The 23,173-nt window shown below is 41.8% G+C and overlaps 1 protein-coding gene across 2 annotated transcripts in view; it reads right to left on the bottom strand.

The window, feature by feature from the left end:
• Nucleotides 1-6,964: 6,964 nt before the first annotated feature.
• LOC137653528 (spermatogenesis-associated protein 20) overlaps nucleotides 6,965-23,173 on the bottom strand; it is a 186,066-nt gene continuing 169,857 nt past the window's right edge. The window contains exons 12-15 of one of the 2 annotated variants that reach the window (XM_068387002.1): nucleotides 14,226-14,434; nucleotides 13,227-13,426; nucleotides 11,811-12,076; nucleotides 6,965-9,557 (exon numbers count right to left, since the gene is read on the bottom strand). In XM_068387002.1, the coding sequence (XP_068243103.1) occupies nucleotides 9,536-9,557; nucleotides 11,811-12,076; nucleotides 13,227-13,426; nucleotides 14,226-14,434 (697 nt within the window). In that variant the 3' untranslated portion in view covers nucleotides 6,965-9,535. The remainder of the gene's footprint in view (nucleotides 9,558-11,810; nucleotides 12,077-13,226; nucleotides 13,427-14,225; nucleotides 14,435-23,173) is intronic. The other variant, XR_011046508.1, reaches the window with a different exon arrangement.

Raw genomic sequence — 23,173 nt, 5'->3', positions numbered from 1 at the left:
GATCGAGATCTCGGCCAGATTCATTCCAGGGAAAAGAAACGTCCTGGCCAACGGCCTCAGCAGAATGGGTCAAGTGGTAGGGTCCGAGTGTTCCTTGCACCCGGAAGTGGCCAAGACACTCATTCAGAAGTGGGGCTCGCAAGTGATAGACCTCTTCGCCACGAGACTGAACGCACAGCTCCCCGTGTTTTGTTCTCCTGTGCCAGATCCGGAGGCGGCGTTCGAGGACGCCTTCAAACACCCTTGGGACAACCTCGATGTTTACGCCTTCCCTCCCTTCGGGATGCTCAGGCAAGTCCTCAACAGGGTGAGGCGAGCGGACAACCTGTGGATGACTTTGGTAGCACCCTGGTGGCTGGAGAGAGTGTGGTTCGCAGATCTAAAGGAACTTGCACGCCTTCCACCTTGGCCCCTTCCGGACAGACCAGACCTTCTCCGGCAACCACACTTTCAAAGGTTCCACGAAAACCCTCGGTCCCTCTGCCTTCACGCGTGGAGGTTATCGAGCGCCTCCTGAGGAAGGAAGGATATTCGTCGAGGACAGCAACAAGGATGTCAGGGTACCTGAGACGTTCGTCAGCCGCAGTATACCAGGCAAAATGGGCTACCTTCACTAAGTGGTGCGTCTCGAAGAACATCAAGCCGTTGCAGGCCTCCATCCCGGAGATAGCAGACTTCCTGGTCTATCTCGGGGACGAGGTAAACATGTCCATCCCAGCCATCAAAGGAGTCCGGGCTGCCCTGAGCCAAGTCTTCCTCCTGAAGGGCATCGACCTGGGTACCTCCAGACATATCTCGATGCTCATCAAGAGTTTCGAGCAATCGTGACCCCCTCAGGCCGTTAGGGTGCCCCAGTGGGACGTGGCTAGAGTCCTGAAGATGCTGTCAGAACCTCCCTTCGAACCCCTAAAGGACATCTTGGACAGAGAGCTCACCCTCAAGACAGTTTTTCTGTTAGCTCTGGCATCAGCAAAACGGGTAGGGGAGAGTCATGGACTGTCGTACGAGGTATCACACTCGAAGGGCTGGCATGAAGCTACCTTCAGGTTCGTACCATCCTTCGTGGCCAAGACTCAGAATCCAGCAGTTTGGGACCCCAAGTTTGAAGGATTCTCAGTGCCGGCAATCCCTCGTTCGGACCACCCGAAGGACTTGCTTCTGTGCCCTGTCAGGGCGGTACAGAATTACTTAGAGAGGACAGCCAGACTTCGACCCGAAATCAAGAGTCTGTTCGTCTCCTCGGGACTAGTAAAGAATCCAGTCTCCAAGAATACTATCTCCTTCTGGCTACGGCAGGTGATCGTCAGGGCCTACAGTAGTGCAGGGGTCCCCCTTCCAGGAAAGCCCAGACCCCACGACATTAGGGCTCTAAGTACTTCATTGGCTTTTGAGAAAAACATGGCAGTGGGCCAATTCCTGAGGGCAGGTACATGGTCTAGTCAGTCTACCTATACGGCTCACTACTTGAAGGACTGCTCGAGGAGGTCCCTGGACAGGTTCTTTCTCGGTCCTGTCATTTCCGCGCTCCAAACAATTTAAAGGTGTAGCCCCAGGAGTAACCACGGGCAGTAAGTCCAAGAGACACAGGTTCCTTCCTTATCCCCTTTTTCATCCTTCTTCCCCTATTACCTTCCCGGAAATGACCCCAAAAACCCCCTAACTGCTATGGGATACACTATCAATGGAAGGACGAGTCTCCTAGGATTTTTTTGCAGAGGTGAGTTACTTGGACACTAAGATAGTTTTTTGCGTAGTTTTCCCTATTTTCTCGTGTTTTCCTTGGGGTCAGCAGAACCTAGTCTCCTATCTAGGTTCCTCTTCTATACTCATCACAGTCTCTAGGTCCGGAAGGACACTCCCACCTCCTAAAGTATAAGTCTCCTAAGAAAGTAGTTCGAGGTGAGTACTCCGTGTTGGAACAAATCACAAATTTAAAGTAATTTTTATTTTTCCTAACAGTACTTACCTCTAACTACTTTCGGGTCATGGCCCACCCATTCTACCCCGAGTGCCTTACTGGACTTCATAGAAACCTAAGCTGTCAAAAACTTAATGGGGATCGAGACCTGAGCAAGCATGCTCTCTGACCCGGGGTCGCCTCGTGGCGCGTATCACTCCACCAGAGGTTACCCCGCATAGAAAACGGGAGTAGGGTAAACTACACAAAATTCTGGTCGGTTGGGAGGAGATCCCAGATACTCATAAGAAAGTAGTTCGAGGTAAGTTCTGTTAGGAAAAATACAAATTACTTAGAATTTGTGATTTTTAGTGCCAATTTAGTAAGAATACTGCACTAAAGACAAGAATTTCCTGCATGTATCCTTGCTGTACAAAAATGAGATGAAGTAATGAACTTTCTTTACTGCGGTATGTTATTCATACAGTTATAGATGTTTTGTTTCAAGCATGTGAATATATCTGGTGTCATGTGAAAGCATGTGATATATTGATCGATATTGTTAATATTTCCGGTGTCTAGTGTGAGCACACAACATACATATCCTTGTAGTTTGCCAAATGTAACTCAATTTTTTATACAGCTCATGAGCACACAGTTCCCAACAAGGAGGAAAGGTCTAAGCCCTTCATTCTGAAGACCTGACTGAAGGCTGAACGATAACCCTTTCACTGCAGACTAAGAGGATGTTCTTTCAGAAAAGGAAAAAAAAAAAAAAAATGTAATTGCAAAGGCTCCTACTAGAAAAGTACTTCTTCCGCAACACCACTTGCAGAAGATAGCTCACTTCCCTTGCTAGAAAGCTGCAGGGGACCTTCATAGGTCTCCAGACTTCACCTGTGCAGGGCTCCACAAAAAGTCTTTCACTCAGACAATATGCTGGATAGCTTAACCCTTAAGTACAAGGGACTTCATGGAGTGATAATCCTTCTGAAGGTGGGCTGACAGAGAAGAATGGGTAAGCAGGGTGGTTTTCTCTCACCTTGATAAGAGCATCAGCAAATCTAGATACTGTTCAGTATGTGGCACCTGCAGGCCTGACACCCATACTCGTCCAGGTTGTCTCTCAGGTTTTGAAAGGCATCCTACGATACCACAACAGGATCTTAAGTGTGGGAGCAGATCATCAGGAATATCCTGTTCAATCTTATAACTACTGGTCAATCCCCGTTAATCCCCGGAGAGCAGGAAGCCTTTCCGCCATGCATTGATGTAGGGTTCACTAAATCTACAACCTGCCCCTGCCAACTGAGCGTGGATGGAGACGCTCTAGCCTGAAGGAACCCTGTCCACTGCTCACATTTGCACCGACTTTGCAAGACTGTACAAGACAATCCCTCCTTGCTTGGTCATGCATGCTACGACCATAATACAGTAGTGTGTTGTTCATCAACAGTAGTGAGTGCCCAATCAAACTTAGTTGGAAAGCTTTCATTTTCAGCAGACACTTTTCTTCTTTACAGTTGGAAAGCTTTTCTTCTTTAGACCACACTCCTAAATCAACTTGTTTCCTCAGGTATGCCCAACCCCTACTTGTATGCGTCCAAGAATAGAACATCTCTGGAGAGGAGAGGTTAGTGAAATTCCACAGTTGAAATTTTCGTCATTAAACTACCAGGAAACATTGCCCCATACTTCTTGCTCCACCAGAATAAGATGGGAAGAGAGCTCGATGGTTGCGGATTAGCAAGGCTTCAGATACCACTGAAGCATGGGGCTTTGAATTGGTACACTAGTCCCTGGAGAAGTAAGTGGAGATATTATTTGTAGGACTGATGAATGGTTATTTGAAAATACGCATCCTACGGGTCATCTGAAAGAATTATTTTTATGTATCTGATGGTAGACCACACAGTAATTGCCTTCTGTGTTGAATGGAGTTAGATAAACAAAGTTTTTCAGTGGACAGAGATCGATGGCTAGTTGCCAGGCTGAGGACAAAAGGGTAGAGTTTCGTTCACGCCTTTCTTTGAAGAGAAAGTAGCTGGAGGTCTAGATCAGGGCTATAAAGATTGCATGAATTTTCTTCAGTGCCAATCTTAGGCATGGTAGGAATTTAAGTTCTCTTCAGTCTTGCCTTTGAAGGGTCTGGGCATTTCAAGGTAACTGCACAAAGGAGAAATGACACTCTTTGCTCCACTTTTCCATTGTCACCTTTATTTTTTGGGGAAAGAGGGCTTAGCCTCCAGAAATGGAACATTCCTCACATTCAACACATCTTCTCAACTTGCCTGGCGAGGTGGGAGTCAACAGCAGCCCTCCTTTTCAGGACTGGTACTCCAAGGAGGTGGTCACGGCCTTCACACCTAAAAGGTTCAAGTTGGTGTTCTCTGTTCATGTCTTAGGATTTCCCAAATCCTGGGTTGTGGCAAGGTAGGTAAGCGCCCTGGACTAGTGGTTGATCCCATTGCAGCCCTCGTACTGGAGTCAATCTATAAGATCGATGGGTAGAGGAGACAGATTCGCAGCTTCTTGCACGTCAAATCTTCATTGTTGAGAGTGTGTGGGAGGCAGTGTCTTACGGTACTCTGACTGACCTCATTGTAGTCACAAAAGAGTACTTTGCCTCAGTGTTCTTCACCTCTGTAGGCACTGGACTGGTATAGTGTGTCATTGGGTCATTGACATCCCAGAATTCCTATTCCCTTACGAATGAGGGATCTTGACGAATACCTCAGGAGACAGTTCCTTTCTTCCAGAGTATCCACAAGCTGGACTGAGCATAGTACCATGGAGAAACCACCCGTTTAGGGTAGACCGATCAACAATCGGACTCTATTTCAGAGAAAGAACTACATCTAGGTTTTGCACCCCAAGAGGCTGAAGAACTAGGTACTTCAGTATAGGTACCTGTCACTTGCAGGAATAGACCCTTGCCGTCAATTTCCCATCCAATGGGACATCTTGGTGCTTTTAAGAGCACTGAGAGCAGTCCTGGGAGGTTACTTATTCATATTCCCTATTGCATTGGATTATCTCGGTGCATAGGCTATTGACACGTGGACTGGTAGCTCGGGAAGAGCATAGGTAATCTAGCTCTTGGAAACGTATGTTCGTTTTCCACCAAGAGCGAGCTTCTCGCTCTTTGGTACTGAAGTCTATCATAAGGAAAGATCCGGAGGTATACAGTGATCATCCAGGTAAAAGAGGAGGAAGAGGGTGGTGGCCTTCATCTGGACCCACAATGCTTGCTTGGTCTGGTGCAGGATTGAGCTATCAGGCACATGGGCACTTGTACCACGTATTTGGGCTCCTTCCTAGGCTGGGTTGGTTCTCAGTACTGCACCATCTTTTAAGCATATGTGATTACAGATCAGTTTGAATCACAATAGAATGCAACAGAATGACATTCCTGGAATTACATGACTTCTTAGGGCAGGAGGAGAAGTGTCAGAAAGGTCAAAAGCAAAAGGTGTGGTTAATGGTGAAGAAAAGAAGTATGTACACTACTTGACAGATTTCAGAGTAAGTCTTGGGGCCGGGCAATGATGATCTTGCTGTGTTGGAGGTAACAGAATCCTTCCCAACCTCCCAACAGCAGATGAGAACACATGGGCTGGCATAACATCCTCCAGTGCCTCCACATGTTGAGGAAACAGGTAAGACACACCCTGCTAAGGCATTAAGGCCCTTTCATCAGCCAGCACCTCAAGTTGCTTCTCCGCAGACTAAACACCGGTGATCCCTAAGCTATAGCACAACTTCCACAGGTCTAATTTCTTTCCAGTGTCCTTGTCAGTTTGTACAGCATTAGGCAAACTTTGCGAGTTAGGTAAAGGAAGTACTAAAGCTTTCCTTGAAATATGTCCCAAGCACAAGCTGGTATTCTCTTATCCTTACATTTTCCTCCATAGGACCCAGAGGATTCCAATGGAGACACCATAGGTCGAGAAAAAGAAACTACTTCTACCATAACTCCACCCACTGGGGATGGCCACAACTTGCACTCGTTGCAAGGGATTGACTGCAAGCTGTTGTTCCTTGATAAGCAAAACAATGATGATGTTACTCGACAGCAGATTTACTCAAACCTGCCACATTTCTTTCTAGATTTATCAAGACACACACATGTCACCATGTAAGACACCCATCGCTAATGAACTTGAAAGAGAAAAGATCGCCAGCAGAGGCTGTCTGTGTGTGTTTGCAGTCAAAGTCAGGTGATTGCTTTCTGTCCCCCTTCCAGTAACTAACATTACAGCCATTCCAGCTACTCTGAAATCATACTCCTCTATAAGGACTGTGGTTTGTATATATAAAGGAATAAATCAATTGCATAGTTTGTTTATGTATAGGAACAAATACAAATGAATTACATAGGGGTGATTCAAGAAGGACTGTAATTGGAGACAAGTGGCATTCATAAATGGCCAGAATGGCAGAAAACTTAATTCACTAGGGAAACAAAAATCTCCAAAAAGGAAATAAAATAATAAATCTAAAAATAGCTTAATCTAGGAAACTACAGCATACTATTTGCTTACAGCACGCTAGATGTTAATATGAGAATCTTCATACTTGCCTGTCTGGAATTCAGGATCTCTAGTTATGCATACTGTGCAGCCAGTCAGTCAACAGGTCCTTACTCTTTATATACTGGAAATAAAGTATTTAGTCATAGAAAAGACCAAAGAATTAGTCAAAATAGATTATTTCATTATTGTAGGAATTGTATGACATTTAGAAAAAATTGTTTTAAGTTTTCACACCTTCTCCCCTATATTCAGTAATCCACCTCATAAACTTTACAGTTCTTCACAATTAACTCTACTAAAACCTCACATATGACAGTATATGTAAGGCTCTTCACAATTAATTCTGCCAGAACCTCGCATATTAATATTTTAACATTCTGTACTTTTGATCACTATTAATGAAATTATTTTAAGCTAGCATCAGTAATATTAAGCACTGATTAAACTTAATTTGATTATCTTGTAAAATAATGTATAAAATAACTTTTCCATTGGATTAGAATTGTAGAGTACTATTGAAAAAATACATAAGTTAAATGATTGTAACAGTTTTATTGCATACCCTTACAGGTGTACAAAAGTGTTGTGGCAAATGTTTACTGCATTTCGTCTAACCCTTGGGGCAATAACATTTTCAATTAGAAAAATACTTATACTTCCTGACTTTATTACCTCAATTTCATATCATTTACAAAGTCCTGTCAATTCTTCCTAACAAAACTAGACATCCTTTAATACCAATAAGCCTAGAGGGGCAAGATGATAATTAAACTATTAAAAAACGAAACCTAGCTTCAAGGTCAAAATATACAAAACCAATCTACCAGAACCTCTGAAATAACATTCTTTAAAAAGAAAGTTTTACAGGTCCCACAGCAGATCAAAATTACTGCCTAGTCTCTATACAAATAGGCTGATTAGAAAACTCTAAAATGGCTCATGTTCAACCTTACGCAAATAAAAAATTTTAATGAGAAAATTTAGAACTATTCACACAAAAATTCTTTACTAATTACAGCATTTGCTATATGTTACTGAAAAATTAATTAAGAGATTATTGAAAAATTTATTTCATAAATAAGAACCTGTACTTTACTGGTGTTCTGAATACAAAGATCTTTGATAACGCACAATTCACTTTAAAAATCTGGCAATACAATAGGACTTATAAGGAAGGAATTGTTTAGAAACTAGTACAATACACTTTGATGATCAGAATCAAGAAATTTGTCATTCTGTCTTGCTGACCAATCACCTAGTGTGGCTTTCTTATATTCTAGGTTCTGTGTGTGACATTTAACCATGATGGCAACAGCAGTGGTTATTAATCCTTGATAAAAATGCTAATTAAAGTCCTAAATATTTGCCCTTATGTTCAAACCTGCTAAAAATAATTGCAAAATTATGATTTTGTAGTAAAATATGATACTGCAAATATTGAAAGACTAATCTATAAAAAAATACTAATGCAATTTAAGCCTATAAGACATTTCAAACTGGACCAAATTCTACTGCAGGACTAAAGTGCATATAGTACCTTGCAAAAAATAAAATCTTACACCATATTTACCAAGTTCCTTCAACTACAGTCGTTTATAAACTAAAATTTGATTGTATATTGACATCATTTCTGACATAAAAAGAAAGTTTAATGGCCAACTATCATATTGTATAATCTGTTGATTACAATATGAGAAAAATATAAAAATGAAAATGAGTACAAATTACATATTATTTTTAGACGTCAAATTCCTTTAAACGATACCTGAATTGTACTTCCCTCTTATGTGCAAAATTTCCAGCAAGCAATTTTCAACCATTAACTATAAAGTGCACAGTAATCTTTTATGTACTTTATACCACATTTTACAAATATAAAATTCCATGTACCCAGAATGTATTTACATTTGACCATGCATTTGGTGGTCATACTTCGATACTTTGATCCTCCAACTCATTAGATAGACTCACAAAGCCAGAAAGAGAATGTGATGTTCTACATAGCTTTCTTAGTAACCATACATTCTGTCTAATAAAATTGCATTAAATCTAAGACATCAATTATTCCATGTACTGTATATATCTTCCCCAGTCGAAGGAGTACGAAGGGGAAATTCTGCAATCTCCTGCACAACAATACATCTAAATATCACAGAAAATCCAAGTCAGGTGATAAACAGAAAACTTCCCTCATATCTCATCAAAGCTTGGAAACCACATTTGTTTTAAGGCCTAAGACATTTTCAATATTGTAACATTTATCTGTGGACATTATTATTGAATTCAGCTATAATGAACTGTACTATAATTTCTGAAATATATACTGTAAATAATTTCCCCTTTGACTCTCAAAGCAATATTTAAACAAACTCCTCAACTAACGACAAGGTTAAAGTACAATACCTTAACTAGAATTTATTAAAGCTGTTGAGAGTTGTTAAAGTAAGCTATGTGTTATGCATGAACTGCTTATGCTATACAATAATTTTAATTTAATCCCTGACATTATTACTTGCATAATTTCAGATTTTTTTTTTTTAACAAAGGCATCTGAGAATTGCATAAAGTCTAAATAAATTGGTTACTAATTAGGTTTTTAACTCTGTTCATTGCTAAGACCCCATAGCAAGTAAGTTTCACAACCTTTCTACCCATACACAATTTCTACTAAATGAGTTTTTATGTTTGCAGTTACATGTACATGCACTAAAAGTGGGCAAATTGTTACATTTACATAAACTTTCTTAACATAACATAGATTGCTACAAGGCCATCTACCAATTTTATCATGAGTAAACTTCAGTTTTTATTATTAAGAAAGGTAATTTATCATTTTCAATACACAGACATTAATCGATTCACTGTAAAAATATATATACTATGTATCTACAAATGATTACATCAGACACTTTGAGAATCTTATAAATCCAAATATTAATCTTACACTTCTACAGAGTCAATCAACAGAATAACTACAATAATTAGGTAGACAATGACAAAAGGGAAAACAACTTTGCTCTACTGTAAAAATCCCATCTTGTCTCAATTTTAACAATAAAAAATTAAAACTATTAACTGTTGGAGCCTCTTGAATGAAATTAACCTACATTTCCAGATTTCTCATTCTGTAAAAATATAAATCAGATGGAAATAAGTCTACTGTATATTATAATTTAAAAATACAGTAGAATATCAAACAATATACCTAGTTCAATCAGTCTTTTACCATAGATTGTACTGATAAAGATATGACATTCCTTATCAGATCCTTTCTGTTATGGTTTCAAATATAATCTCTTCTAAATACCTATACAAAAAAACCGCATTCTGTAATCACTGTGTAATTATGTAATTACACCAGATAGCTAAAGTACACTGTACTGATACTGATACTTATAAATTTCACGATATTCCATAACCGATTTACAAACTTAAACCATATCCTTATTCTGGCTATGAATATTGGTCTCTTTAAATATGAACTAGTTATGTTACCAGCTAAATTTACTAGCTAATTTTCAAATGGGAAAATTTCACGAAATAAAAAGCTGTTGAACAATATTTCCAACCAATCACCTTCCAATATGAAAAAAAAGGTAAATTGTTAAAAAGATAATAGGAAGTTTTCTTCAGCAGGCTTTTCTCATTTGTTTCACATGGAGAAACATCCTATAGTAAAATCTAATCCTCCCTGTATACAAACTTCCCAATAATTTATAAAGTGCAGTTAAACAAAGATAAAAATAAGGCCATAAAACATCAAAACTGTTTAATGGAACTCAAGAAGCACTACTCCCCTAATAAAAGAAGACAAATAGTAAGCCAGCGTGCAACTTGTTCCTTTCAAACTTACTTAGATCTGTCATGCAGTGCTTAAATGTCAAAGGCTTCTTTTTTAAAAATCATTTAAATATCTAAAATAAACTCAAATTCACACTTATATGCTGTACTAATGCATATAATCTTCACACTTATATGCTGTACTAATGCATATAATCTTGATTTCTTACTTATCTCTAAAACATCCTATATCAAATTTTCAAAAGTATTGATACTATCTATTAGCTCCAATGATACTGGGTATCGTGTTCTCAGGAACAAAAAAATAAACTTCACAGTACTTACAATAAAAATGTTACTTATGAATATGTGAAAGGTCTATTTTAATTAAAGAAAAAATTACTACTGTATATGTAAATTAGTTACTCGTGTCAAACAGTTACTAGGTAACTCACATTTACAGAAGTGTTTAAAACCAGTATTTTTCTAGGACAAACTACTGGAAGGAAAGTATGAACAGTCACTTATCCATGAATAATTAATAACTAAATTTTAAGAGTATTTTATAAGTTTTCTCACTTGAAAAAGCTTTTATGACTAAGAGTATACAGTATATCTAAATATTTCAATTGCAGGAAAGCTTACTTCTGTATACAAGTAATTTTAATACAACTACGTACATCAAATTTTATCCCTAATCAGGATGGAGTCTGAACCCATGATCTTTTCATTGCATGCGTAGAGTCCAGTTTCAGGGTTCCAGAACAGAAGTTACATTTATTACTTAAATATTCAATTAATTATCAAATTGCAGAAGTTATAACTACTTGCAGAATAATTAAAGAACTGGCTATACCGCTTCTGCAATCAATCTCAACTACATCTCAAATATGGTAATACTCTTAACTAAAGTTACAATATTGACATGTAACATTAGATAAAAAATACTATATGCTGGAGCCTCTCTTACAGTAAATATAAAAAACTTTACTTTCAAAGTCAAATGAAACTATATTCATTGGAGAAAAACCAAAACTCTTCCACTAGTCTTCTTAAAGGTTAATTTACCATTCTCTGATGTACTATTTACTAACTTACTTCAGATTAAAGGTTCCTTCCCAGAGTATTATACAATACACCAAACCAGATTAAAATTCCCTCTTAAAATTAGCCAAATGTAAAAAATCATATGCATAAAGGTTTTTCATTAAATTAAGGTTACTATAGGCATTTTATCAAATTCCCAAATAAAATCTCAAGTTACTAAAGCTAACTTTTAACTTTGAACATTAAGAGAACTCATTCCCCAAAATATTTTCAATTGATTTTATAACTTGTATATTGCTTCCTGAAATTTATTCAATGCAAACCTTATGTTGGAATAATTATCTTTGAATTATATTCAACCAAAGTTATGAGCCTTGGGGAAATTTTCTCGACAGGAAGAGGAGTAAAATTAAAAGTTATTAATTTCTTCATTATGAAAAAAGAAAATTACTAGTTTCTTAATAGGAGACTCAAATAATTTACGTAAGGGACTGCCTTGTTCTGACAAAGCCAAACTTCTTCACCATTATTAGAACAGGATAAATACTTACAAAGATGCAGTCATATGAGTCTTCAGTGTCTCCTTAAGAAGATCTGGCTTGCTAACAGGCAATGAACACTTGAAATCATGGCAAACATAAGCTAAAGTCTCGTTGGACTTTGGATGGTAGTTATTGAGCGATTTGTGACGAGCATACATAAATGATCCTGTGTTGTCATCTGCTAATAAGAGAACTCTGTTGGGGATTTGAAGCCCATGCAATGTCTTCAGCATATTCTTCAAAGACTCTGTACCAATTTTTCCTGCGAGAATGATCTGAAAAAGGTCAAAGTATTTATAAATTTTATTTCATGGAAATGCCTGAGCCACTCTTTTATTCATAAAAGGTTGGATGATATATTGTAGTTTACAACTGATCAAATTTACTATTTTTTTTATTCTATCAAGAGTACTGTATTATCATTAGTATCATAACTGATATAATTTACTTAAGATAAGTGTCATAAATAATATGTTGTCATAGGTAATATTGTTTATAATAAGTTAAATTCTTTTTTTTACAATGCTTTTCAAAAATTTCAAATTCATACCAGTGTCTTGGTTTATACATTATCATTATCAGATTTCATATTCTTTAAGCAGGTAAATTAACCTGTGACTTAAAATGCTCTGAAGGGTTTCTTTCATGTGAGATGAAACTACAGAAAAAAAAATTACATAAATTAGACAGTTATGTAAAAAGAGACGCTAGGGGGAAAAACAAAGTAAAAAAACAGAAAATACAGCTTGGACCAAGAGAAATGCACAGAATCTTTAAGTGCTACCCACAGGGTGCTGTATAAAAGACAACTCATTCGTTTCGCTTGCCTTCATCACTTCAGTAAAGTAACACTCACATTTGTGTTAATTTAGCATCCCCAGAACTGATTTGACAGGTATTTATTATACTATTTTTCCTTTGCATAAGAAGTACTGTACTTGTTTTTCAGGGTTTCATAGTACAATACTGGTTCACTTGCATGCAATGATTACCGTTAACACTAACATGATAATCATAATAAAAATCACTCAATTCTGTAACTTAATGCCAGATTAATTCATTTGTAATTCACTTTACACATATTATTCTTAAAAAAAATATGGATGAGCTACTTTTTAAAGTGGTATTTGAAAATAAACAAAACTACATTAATGAAAAAAATCTGATACAAGCAAAAATTTCAAATCTTTCCACAAACACTATCTTAAAGAACATCCTCATCTTTCCTCTTCATTAAAAGAGTACTAGTGAAAATTTAATAAAATTCATTAATAGAATTATTTGCAATATTTGAATTCTTCACATTTCAATAGATTACCCTCCCTCCAAATGTTAATGTATAGCACATTTCAAATGGTATTAAAAAGGAAGATCTAATTTTTGGAAAAATTACTTTCATACAACTCGACCATCTAAAAGACTTGCCTGCACTGGTGGATTTGAATGGAGTAATAAAGCTGTTGTCATTTCTGGTAGAGCAATTGGAATTTTATTTAGCCGCCCAGAAAACAGGCGGAATATGGCTTCTGCTTTTTCACGATAATCCGGTCTCTCCAGCAATGGACTTAGACGCACCAAATTAACACTAGATACAGAATTTGCAGAGGGCTCAGCACCGTCTTGGTCTGCCAAAAAAAAGGAAAAAATGGGATTAAAGTTTACTTCAAATTGCAAAGTTCAAAACTATTCCAAATTCTTCTTGGATTATCAATATTTTCATCCAATTACACACTGTCTTTGATTAGAGTTCTCTTGCTTGAGGGTACAATCAGGCACTCTGTTCTATCTTATTTCTCTTGTTTTTTTTTTTTTTGTTTTTTTAAGTTTTTATAGTTTAAATATGAAAGATTTAATTTAATGTCATTATTTTTCTTAAAGTATTTTATTTATAGATGTTCAACTCTAGTTAACCTGTAAGGCTGACTACCTAGAGATCAACCAAAATGGTGATAGAGGAAAACTTTTTTATAATAGAAAAAAACAAAATGTATAAAAGCATTAAAAATCCAAGCTTTCCGATGAAGACCAAGAAACCAGAGATCACTCGTATACACTTCTCAAAGAAAAACTGAATGTCCTAACATTAAGAAAAAGGAAGCTGAGCTCAATATGATATTTTCATAATAAAATAAATTATTGAATATACTTACCCGCTGGTTATATAAGAATGGCTATATACTGTATATATATCAACTCATCCTTGTTCAAACTTCTTTTTTTGCTTAAAATTGAGGTTCAAAGCATACAGCAAATGAATATCTGGTGAAGATTATTGAAATTTATGATTAACCTATACAGTACTTTATAACTCTCTTTAAGGCATAAACAAACCAAATATATAACTGAGCAAGGTAATTTTATACATTTGATATATTTACAATTAACCGAGCTATAAAACCATATTAAGTAATGATGTATCCAAACCTTCTTTGATTCGAAGAAGAATAGATTCGTCCCCCTTTTCAGTCATGTAATATCCTGTTCCTTCTGGATCCCAAAAGAGCTCATTCTGCTTATCTTGCAGCTCCTCAGCCAGTTCAAGCCAAGTAGTGTCTAATGTAGCTTCGCAAAGATAGAGGAAACTTCTAACTATCCATGCATAGTCATCAACAAAACCAGAAATGCAGGAACCCCTAAAATGTAAAATAAATATTTCCTGTTTCAGATATTTACAAAATCATAAAATATGAATATTTTTTAGATACACTACTGTATCTAGTACGGGTAACTGACAATGACTACTGATTTGATTTCAGAGTGGTTAACTGAAGATCATTCTCCCTTTATCATGTACCATCAATTGGAGAGAAATTTTTTTTTCCAAAGTATCTTTGTGCTTTTTTTTTTCTATGGTTCAACAGGAATTTTTTATTTTTTATATATTGTTATGGTCTTGTGAAATTTGTTATTTTTCCTGGTATACAATATATGTGTACTTCCTTGATTTCATATTTTTTCTTGATATACTGTATCATTGTCCATGTTATGTACTATTCTTATGTCAATTTATGGCCTACTTGGAATGTATTATTATTTCATATGTAATCTATACTCTTTTTGTTTAATACATATACATATATATATATTATTTAGATGCGTCTCCGTGACTTCACATTTTATCTTGATACAAATACAGTAGGTAGGAGCTAATGGAATCTAATATTTTTGTTACATACCAATTTATTGCCTGCACAAAAGGTACTTTTCTAAATCTATACTTTACACCCTTCCAAGTATGTTTTCTTAGTTAATGTATTCATAAATTATTTATGCCCTTAATTTAATTTACCTCTTGATACATATCAGTGACCCATGATTATACTATTTTTTTTTAATATACCCATTTATGGCCTACTTAGAACGTAAATTTTTTGTATGTTTTTTACTATATCTTATATACTATTTATATACTGTAATGTACTGTATATCTTTTTGCTGAGATGTATGTCTTACTACGAATACCTGTACACTGTTTTTGACAAAATAAATTTTTCCATATTAATGACCTTTTTTAATGTAAACCTTTCATTTCATAAAACCTCCAGAAGACTTGAAGAGCTTCCTGAGTGAACATTTGATCTTGAACTGGAATTGCATTTTGAATGATCTTTAAGGCTTGAATTGGTTTAAATTTTGAATGATATTTAAGGCTTGAATTGGTTTAAATTGTATAAGTCTTGCTCCTGCTGTTCCTTTGAACAAGAATCTAGTCAACATAATTGACGACCATACAGAGTGAAAGACAAACCACGATAGAACTCCCAAAGTTCAAACTTTCAACAAATGTTAGATGACATGAGTATTTTTCATAGTTTATATATATAAATAAAAATTGTGTAATTACATTTTTTCCCCTGCTGATATGGAATCAAGAGGATAGCAATAAACATAGAATAAAGATTTACAGTTTTATTCATTCAGGATAAATAAAATGTTAGACCAACAGCCGTTAAAATTACATAATTATGCTATTTTAGGCAGAAAAAAATACAAATTCGTGAAGATGGCCCATCTCATGCTCACGAAAGCCACGCATAGGTCACCACTTCGATCCCGAGAGCAGTCTTGTACTTTTCGCCTGGCGGGCAGTTTTTTTCATATTAAAATACTTATATATATTAACACAAGCACTAACAAAGTAAATGCACAAAATAATTGTAGGCTATCACAATATTAACAGGAGCACAAACAAACCACGAAATAATGGTATATATATATTTGTTCCGACACAAATACTCACCGAGAACTACTTTTCTGTGGAGTCACTTGGTGACCTCTCAATCTCGACCAAGGTTTTCCCGCTGTTACCCCCCTTACCCCGCTCTATATAGGTTTACCCCGCCGCCAGAGAATGCGCCCTGAGGGCAGGATTAGGGCAGGTCACTGCCTCTCTGGGTCAGCATCGCCATTAAGTTCTTGGTCGTGAGATGTGAAACATCTCACTCTCTCGCTCTCTCGATCCTTTGGCGCGTTTGTGATTCCACGTGTTTCCAGTGTGGGGACTTGTGTTTTTCTTGCGTAGTGCGTTATTCGCAAGTGTTTCAGTGCGTTCCCCCTGCGTATATCCCAGTATACTTATAACTCGCTAGTGTTGGCCCTTCGTGTGCGAACGATGGAGCATGTGCGTCGTTGCCCTGGTCCTAGAGCCGGAAAGTCCTGTGGGGCTTTCCTCTCTAAACCAGAAGTAGACCCTCACTCCCTTTGTTCCGCGTGCAGGGGGAAAGTTTGCTCCACCGCGGACACGTGTCCGGAGTGCGTAAGCTGGGATGATATACAGTGGGTACGGTACAGTACCAAAAAGAAGAAGTCTTCTAAGCGTTCCCCCAGAAAAGTTAGTGGCGTTTCTTCTTTACCGTCGGTCAGTGATCGGTCCGACGAAGCCTCGGCTTCTCCGTCTCCTTCGCAGAGGAGAGAGCAGCAAGCCCCCAGTGTTGTGATTAGTCATAGCATCCTTCCCGGTGAACCCAGTGTGAGGGAAGAACCAAGGGCAGGCCCCTCTAGAGATAACGGAGGGTCCGGTAGTGCTTCGGGAGAATCAGGCCTCGTGGCAGGGGACCACGCGTCCTCAGAAGACCCCGTATGGGGCAGTGTCGTTATTTCAGAGTCTCCACCGCCCTCGTGGGCCGGTGCGTCGGGCTCTCCCCCGCCAGAGGACAGCCAAGCTAGAGTTCGCCGCCCGAGTAGCGATGCTTTCGGGTGGAAGTTGCCGAAAACACCGGGGAGGTCACCGCTAAGAATGGACGTGACCCTGGACCCCTGGTCCCCTGGCATGGATAGAGTAGACTCAGTGCCGACGATCTCCACAGCGGTCCCCGAAGACTTCCTCCAACATCCAATCTCGGACGTCCGACGGCGAAGAGCTTCCCCCACGCATCATGCGGGCAGCCGTTACACGAGGAACGTGGTGCCCTCGGACTCGTCAGAGATAGATTCATCCTCCGGGGGAGAAGTCAGGGAGAAACGGCGCGGGAAGAGAGAGCGGTCCGAAAGCGATCGTTCCCGCTCCAGGTCAAGGTCGCGACACAGCAGGAAGCGCCCCCGCTCTCACTCCCGTAAGTATGGGAGAGATGCCTCTCCCGGCGGCGCTTGGGTCTACGTCCCTTCAGGAGAGTCCAAGAGGCTCCACTCTCCAGACTCTCGGTCCAGTGAACGAGCGTCTAGGCTGCCGCTCCCTACGCACAGCCTAGAACCGCTCGACCTGCCACGCAGGAAAGACCTCGCTCAAAAGCATAAGTCCTCGAGGCCTCTGGTTCACCCCGCCCAGCGGGGGGAAACGCGCTTCTTTGAAGGCAGCCTGACCGAACCAGCCCAGCTGGTGCGGTCATCGAGCAAGAAGGATCGGTTCCCGTTGTCGGGTCAGCCCACCGGGACCGTGTCCTCGGCTTCCAGAGCCTTGGGACAACCGAGGGCCCTCCCTGAGCCGGTGGCACCCGCCTTACGGCGAGATCCACCCTCCTACGGAGCTCCCTACGGGTACGGGTTGACCTCCCTGGACCCAAGAGGAGGACGCCCGGTCTACCGTCCAAGCAACCCGGCACCCCCACGCCAGGCCGAGGCCTCGGCTGACGGAGGCGAGGCTCCCCCGTCGGAGGACTCCGCGTACAGAAGGGTGGTGGGTCTCATCAGGAGGCTCCATGGGATCGCAGAACCCTCGACTCCTAAGGTGAATTCCTGGAGGTCAAGCCTCCTGAGATTCGCGCACCACGACGCCCTTCCGAAGTCCTCCCTGGCCCTTCCTCTTGCCCCAGACCTAGTACTGGGACAAGAGTACATAGATAACTTGGTGGCCAGCAATGCGGAGGCCCCCAAGTCCCAGAGTGCCTCAAAACTGCTCCAGGGCCTCAAGATGCAAGGGAAGGTGTATATTCCTGAAGGGCGGCGCCCAGGCCCCTGTAAAGTGGACCCGGCCTTAGACATCCTGGGTCAAGGCGGCTCGGACGAAAGGGCCTCTTCAGCCCCGGTTTCCTTCTCGCCTACGGAAGCCGCCATGATGGAGGAGATGTCAAGGGACCTGGTGAACGTCTCCTCATGGCTGGACTGGTGGGCCTCCACGTTGGTGAACGTGCAAGCCTCCATCGACCCCGAAGATCCAGAGCAGCAGAGTCTCCTGACGGACCTTCTCACCTCCGGGGGGAAAACTCTCAAGTTTCTGGCGTACCAAGCGCTCGCCTTAACGGCCAACTGGGTACTTAGGAAACGTGACACAGTTCTCTCTAAGTTGTCGAAGAAGATCCCGGACAGGGAGGCCCGAGCTGTGCGTAGCCTACCCTTAGGGGGTGAGTCTCTGTTCCCTTTAAAGGAACTGGAAGTTCTAATGGAGAAGGTGTCCAAGAGGAGAGAGGCCAACGTCCCCAGACAAGCGTCTTCCAGAAGGCCGCCATACAGGAGATCAGCCTCGGATAGCGCCGTGACTCCTCAGGCCGCCCCCAGCTCTTCGAGGAGGGACGCCCCTTCCTCCTCCTGGACAACAACTCCGCAGCCCTCCTGCAGGGGAGCACCAGCTTCTGCCAGCTCCTTCAGGTCGGGTTACTCCGCCTCGAAGAGAGGCAGATCAGGCCGCCCCTCTAGGAGAAGGTAGAGGGAGAGGCCCCCTACTCCCGCCCAAGCCTCAGGTTGGGGGATGCCTCGGACCTCATTGGCAAGCATGGAAAACACAAGGGGCGGATCCTTGGACGGTGTCCGTCCTGAAAGAAGGCTACAGGCTCCCCTTCATAGCGGACCCACCCCCTCTCATTCCAGCCAGCCAGACAGAATGGTTGGCCCCCAGGGACCCGATGAAAAGGGCCACCCTTCAAGGAGAGGTTTCCTCCATGTTAGAGAAGGGGGCCATGGAAGAAGTCCCTCTCCCAGGCCCGAGCTTCTACAGCCGCCTGTTCCTGGTAGAGAAAGCAACGGGGGGTGGGGGGGGGGGGTGGAGACCCGTGATAGACCTGTCGGCCCTCAACAAGTTCGTCAAGAAGACGGACTTCAAGATGGACACCCCGAAATCCGTCCTGATGTCCTTGAGGGAGAAAGATTACATGATGACTGTCGACCTCAAGGACGCATACTTCCAGATCCCTGTCCACCCGTCGAGTCGGAAGTTCCTCCGGGTAAAATGGGGTTCCCAGATCCTGCAGTTCAAGACCCTTTGCTTCGGCCTGTCGACGGCCCCTCAAGTGTTCACGAGGGTCTTCGCAACGGTCTCAGTGTGGGCTCACGAATGAGGTATCCGTCTCATCAGATACCTAGACGACTGGTTGCTCCTTTCCAACTCAAAGGCCCTCTTGGAGGAGCAAGGGAGGAACCTCCTCCAGTTCTGCAGGAATCTGGGAATCATTATCAATCTGGAAAAATCGAACTTAACGCCATCCAACAGAATGGGATACTTGGGTATGACGTTGGACACCGTGCAGGGGAAGGTCTTCCCCTCGGAAGACAGGATACGGAACCTCAATCACATCATTCAGCCGTTCCTGTCAGAACATTCCAGGAGGGCGAAAGACTGGCAGAGACTGATAGGTCACCTGGTCTCATTAGAGAAACTGGTTCCCCAAGGGAAGATGCGGCTCAGACCCGTGCAATGGAACCTCAAGGGCCTCTGGTCCCAGACAGGCGCTCAGAAGGCGTTGATTCCTGTCCTTCCAGACACGAGGACAGCCCTAGAATGGTGGCACTGCCAGTCGAACTCCCTCAAGGGGATGCCCCTCGGGTCCTGTCCCCCCGAGTACCTCCTGTTCACAGACACCTCCAACCTAGGGTGGGGAGCCCACTTTCGGGAGGAGACAGCAAGCGGTACCTGGTCGGAGAACGAAAGACATCTCCACATCAACGTCCTAGAGCTAAAAGCAGTCCAGAAGGCATGTCTGCACTTTGCAAGTCGGTTGAGGGGAAACACCGTGGCCTTAATGTGCGACAACGCCACGGTGGTAGCCTACATAAAGAAGCAAGGGGGCATGAGATCGAAGGAACTGTGCGACCTCACCATAAGCATCCTGCATTGGGCGGACGAGCAGCAGGTGGTACTGCTAGCAAGGTTCATCCCCGGGAAGAAAAACGTGCTAGCCGACGGCCTCAGCAGAATGGGTCAGATAGTGGGGACAGAGTGGTCCCTACACCCGGAAGTAGCCAGACTCATCATTCAACGCTGGGGCTCCCCGGTGATGGACCTCTTTGCAACAAAGCTCAACGCCAAGCTACCGGTCTATTGCTCCCCGGTACCAGACCAAAGAGCAGCCCTAGAAGACGTCTTCCAGCACAAGTGGGACAACTTGGACGTGTACGCTTTCCCCCCCTTCACGCTGATAAGGCAGGTACTCAACAGAGTAAGAGCCTCCCAAAACCTAAGGATGACTTTGGTAGCGCCCTGGTGGCCGGAGAGGGAGTGGTTCGCGGATCTAAAAGACCTGGCAAGCCAACCGCCTTGGCCTCTGCCCACCAGGTCAGATCTGCTGCGTCAACCTCACTTCCTCAAGTTCCACGACAACCCTCTCTCTCTTCGCCTTCACGCCTGGAGACTATCGAGCGGCTCTTGAAGAAGGAGGGGTTCTCCTCCTCCACAGCTAAGAGGATGTCCCTATACCTAAGAAAATCCTCTACCGTGGTATACCAGGCGAAGTGGGCCGCCTTTACGAAGTGGTGCTCGGAGAAACACATAAGACCTCTTAAAGCTTCGGTCCCGGACATAGCTGAGTTTCTCGTGTACCTTAGGGATGAAGTAGGGATGTCAATCCCAGCCATTAAAGGAGTACGGGCAGCCTTAGGCCAAGTCTTCCTCCTGAAAGGCATCGACCTGGGGACCTCGAGACACATAGCGATGCTGATTAGGAGTTTCGAGCAGTCCTGCCCTCCTCAAGCTAGGAGAGTGCCCTCAAGACCGTCTTCTTGCTAGCCTTGGCTTCTGCTAAGAGAGTGGGTGAGATCCATGGTCTGTCTTACGACGTTGCACACTCCAAAGGGTGGAAGGAAGTGTCCTTCAGGTTCGTACCCTCCTTTGTGGCGAAGACTCAGAACCCAGCAGTCTGGGACCCGAAGTTTGAAGGTTTCTCAATTCCGGCCATTCCCAAGACAGGCAATACGGAAGACTTGAAGTTATGCCCAGTAAGGACGCTCAGGAAGTACCTGGAAAGGACGGCTCATCTCCGACCAGGTGCCAAGAACCTCTTCGTCTCCACAGGCGTTAATAAGAAGCAAGTCTCCAAGAACACCATTTCCTTCTGGCTGAGACAAGTCATCGCTAGAACCTATGAAGAGGATAAGATGGCAGTGCCAGGCACTCCCCGCCCCCATGACATCAGGGACCTGAGCACCTCCTTGGCCTTTGAGAGAAACATGGCAGTGGGACAGATCCTACAAGCTGGCACTTGGTCGCACCAGTCGACCTTTACTGCCCACTATCTCAAGGATTATTCAAGGAAATCCTTGGATGGATTCTCCATTGGGACAGTCATCGCTGCCCTCCAATCTGTGTAGCGGTAGGCTAGAAGATGTCCCCAACGGGGAATAAATTCTTCGCTACTTCATCGGAAGAAAATCAACAGAAGAAATTTTAAGAGGTGAGTCTTAGATAATAGCGTAAGGTTCCGCAGTTACCCTCTCTCCGCTCTCTGATAGGCCCCGCATTCCTTAGCCCTCTAGGCACTATGTGCCGAACCAAGTGGCAGAATGGCACTCCCGCCTCCTAAAGTATAAGTCTCCACAGAAAAGTAGTTCTCGGTGAGTATTTGTGTTGGAACAAATCAAAAACTTTAAACAATTTTTATTTTTCCTAACATACTCACCGAGAACTACTTTTCGGGTAATGGCCCTCCCTTCCGTTCCCGAGTGCCATCCTTCCATTGCCAAGTTGGGCTAAACGACGAACTTAATGGCGATGCTGACCCAGAGAGGCAGTGACCTGCCCTAATCCTGCCCTCAGGGCGCATTCTCTGGCGGCGGGGGTAAACCTATATAGAGCGGGGTAAGGGGGGTAACGGCGGGAAAACCTTGGTCGAGATTGAGAGGTCACTAAGTGACTCCACAGAAAAGTAGTTCTCGGTGAGTATGTTAGGAAAAATAAAAATTGTTTAAAATTTTTGATATATATATATATATATATATATATATATATATATATATATATACATATATATATATATATATATATATATATATATATATATATATGAGTGTTTTTGTGCTTATATTAATGTTAGAGGTAAAAAAAAACCATAAAATCTAACAAGTTGAAGCCGGACTCGAAACCCAGTCTGCCAATTACCAGGTAAGAACGTTATAACAGGCATCACAACTTTTCTTCGCCTTCTGTAAAAAAAAAAAAAAGAAACAATCAAAGAAAACCATACCATTCAAGTTTATGGAAGACATTCATAAACAACAATACAAAAAATAATCGCCGAAAAAGTTCACATAACGTAATAAAAACAAGGCGAATTGCCGGGAAACTCGTTGAATAGATCTGCACTATACAGCAGACTGTTACAATGCCATTTATTATTACAGGAATAAACCAAAGCCTTTATTAAAAGAGTTCAAAGCTAAGATATGAAAACCTTCGGTACTAGTTGCGCTGTCATTGTCCTACAGCGGGAAGCTTTTGGAATCCTGGAGCTCTGATTGGTTTATATACGAGCGGGGGGGAGCTGTGATTGGTCAATATTCAAGCAGGCTGAGCAGTGCCAAGCTGTGATTGGTGGTTATTCGTCAACCTGGGACGTTATGAGGGCTCTGATTGGTGGTTATTCGTAAATTTAGAATGCAAGGCGGCTCTGATTGGTGGTTATTCGTAAACTGAAGGTTCTGATTGGTGGATATTCGTGAACTTGGTACGTTATGAGGGCTCTGATTGGTCAAGTGAACCTACGATTTTGCTTCGCTTTGGCCCGAAAAATTGG

The sequence above is a fragment of the Palaemon carinicauda genome, chromosome 14, assembly GCF_036898095.1.
Source record: "Palaemon carinicauda isolate YSFRI2023 chromosome 14, ASM3689809v2, whole genome shotgun sequence".
NCBI classification, from domain to species: Eukaryota; Metazoa; Arthropoda; class Malacostraca; order Decapoda; family Palaemonidae; genus Palaemon; species Palaemon carinicauda.
Note: the sequence above shows the minus strand (reverse complement) of the source record. Positions and strands in the feature narration are given on the sequence as shown.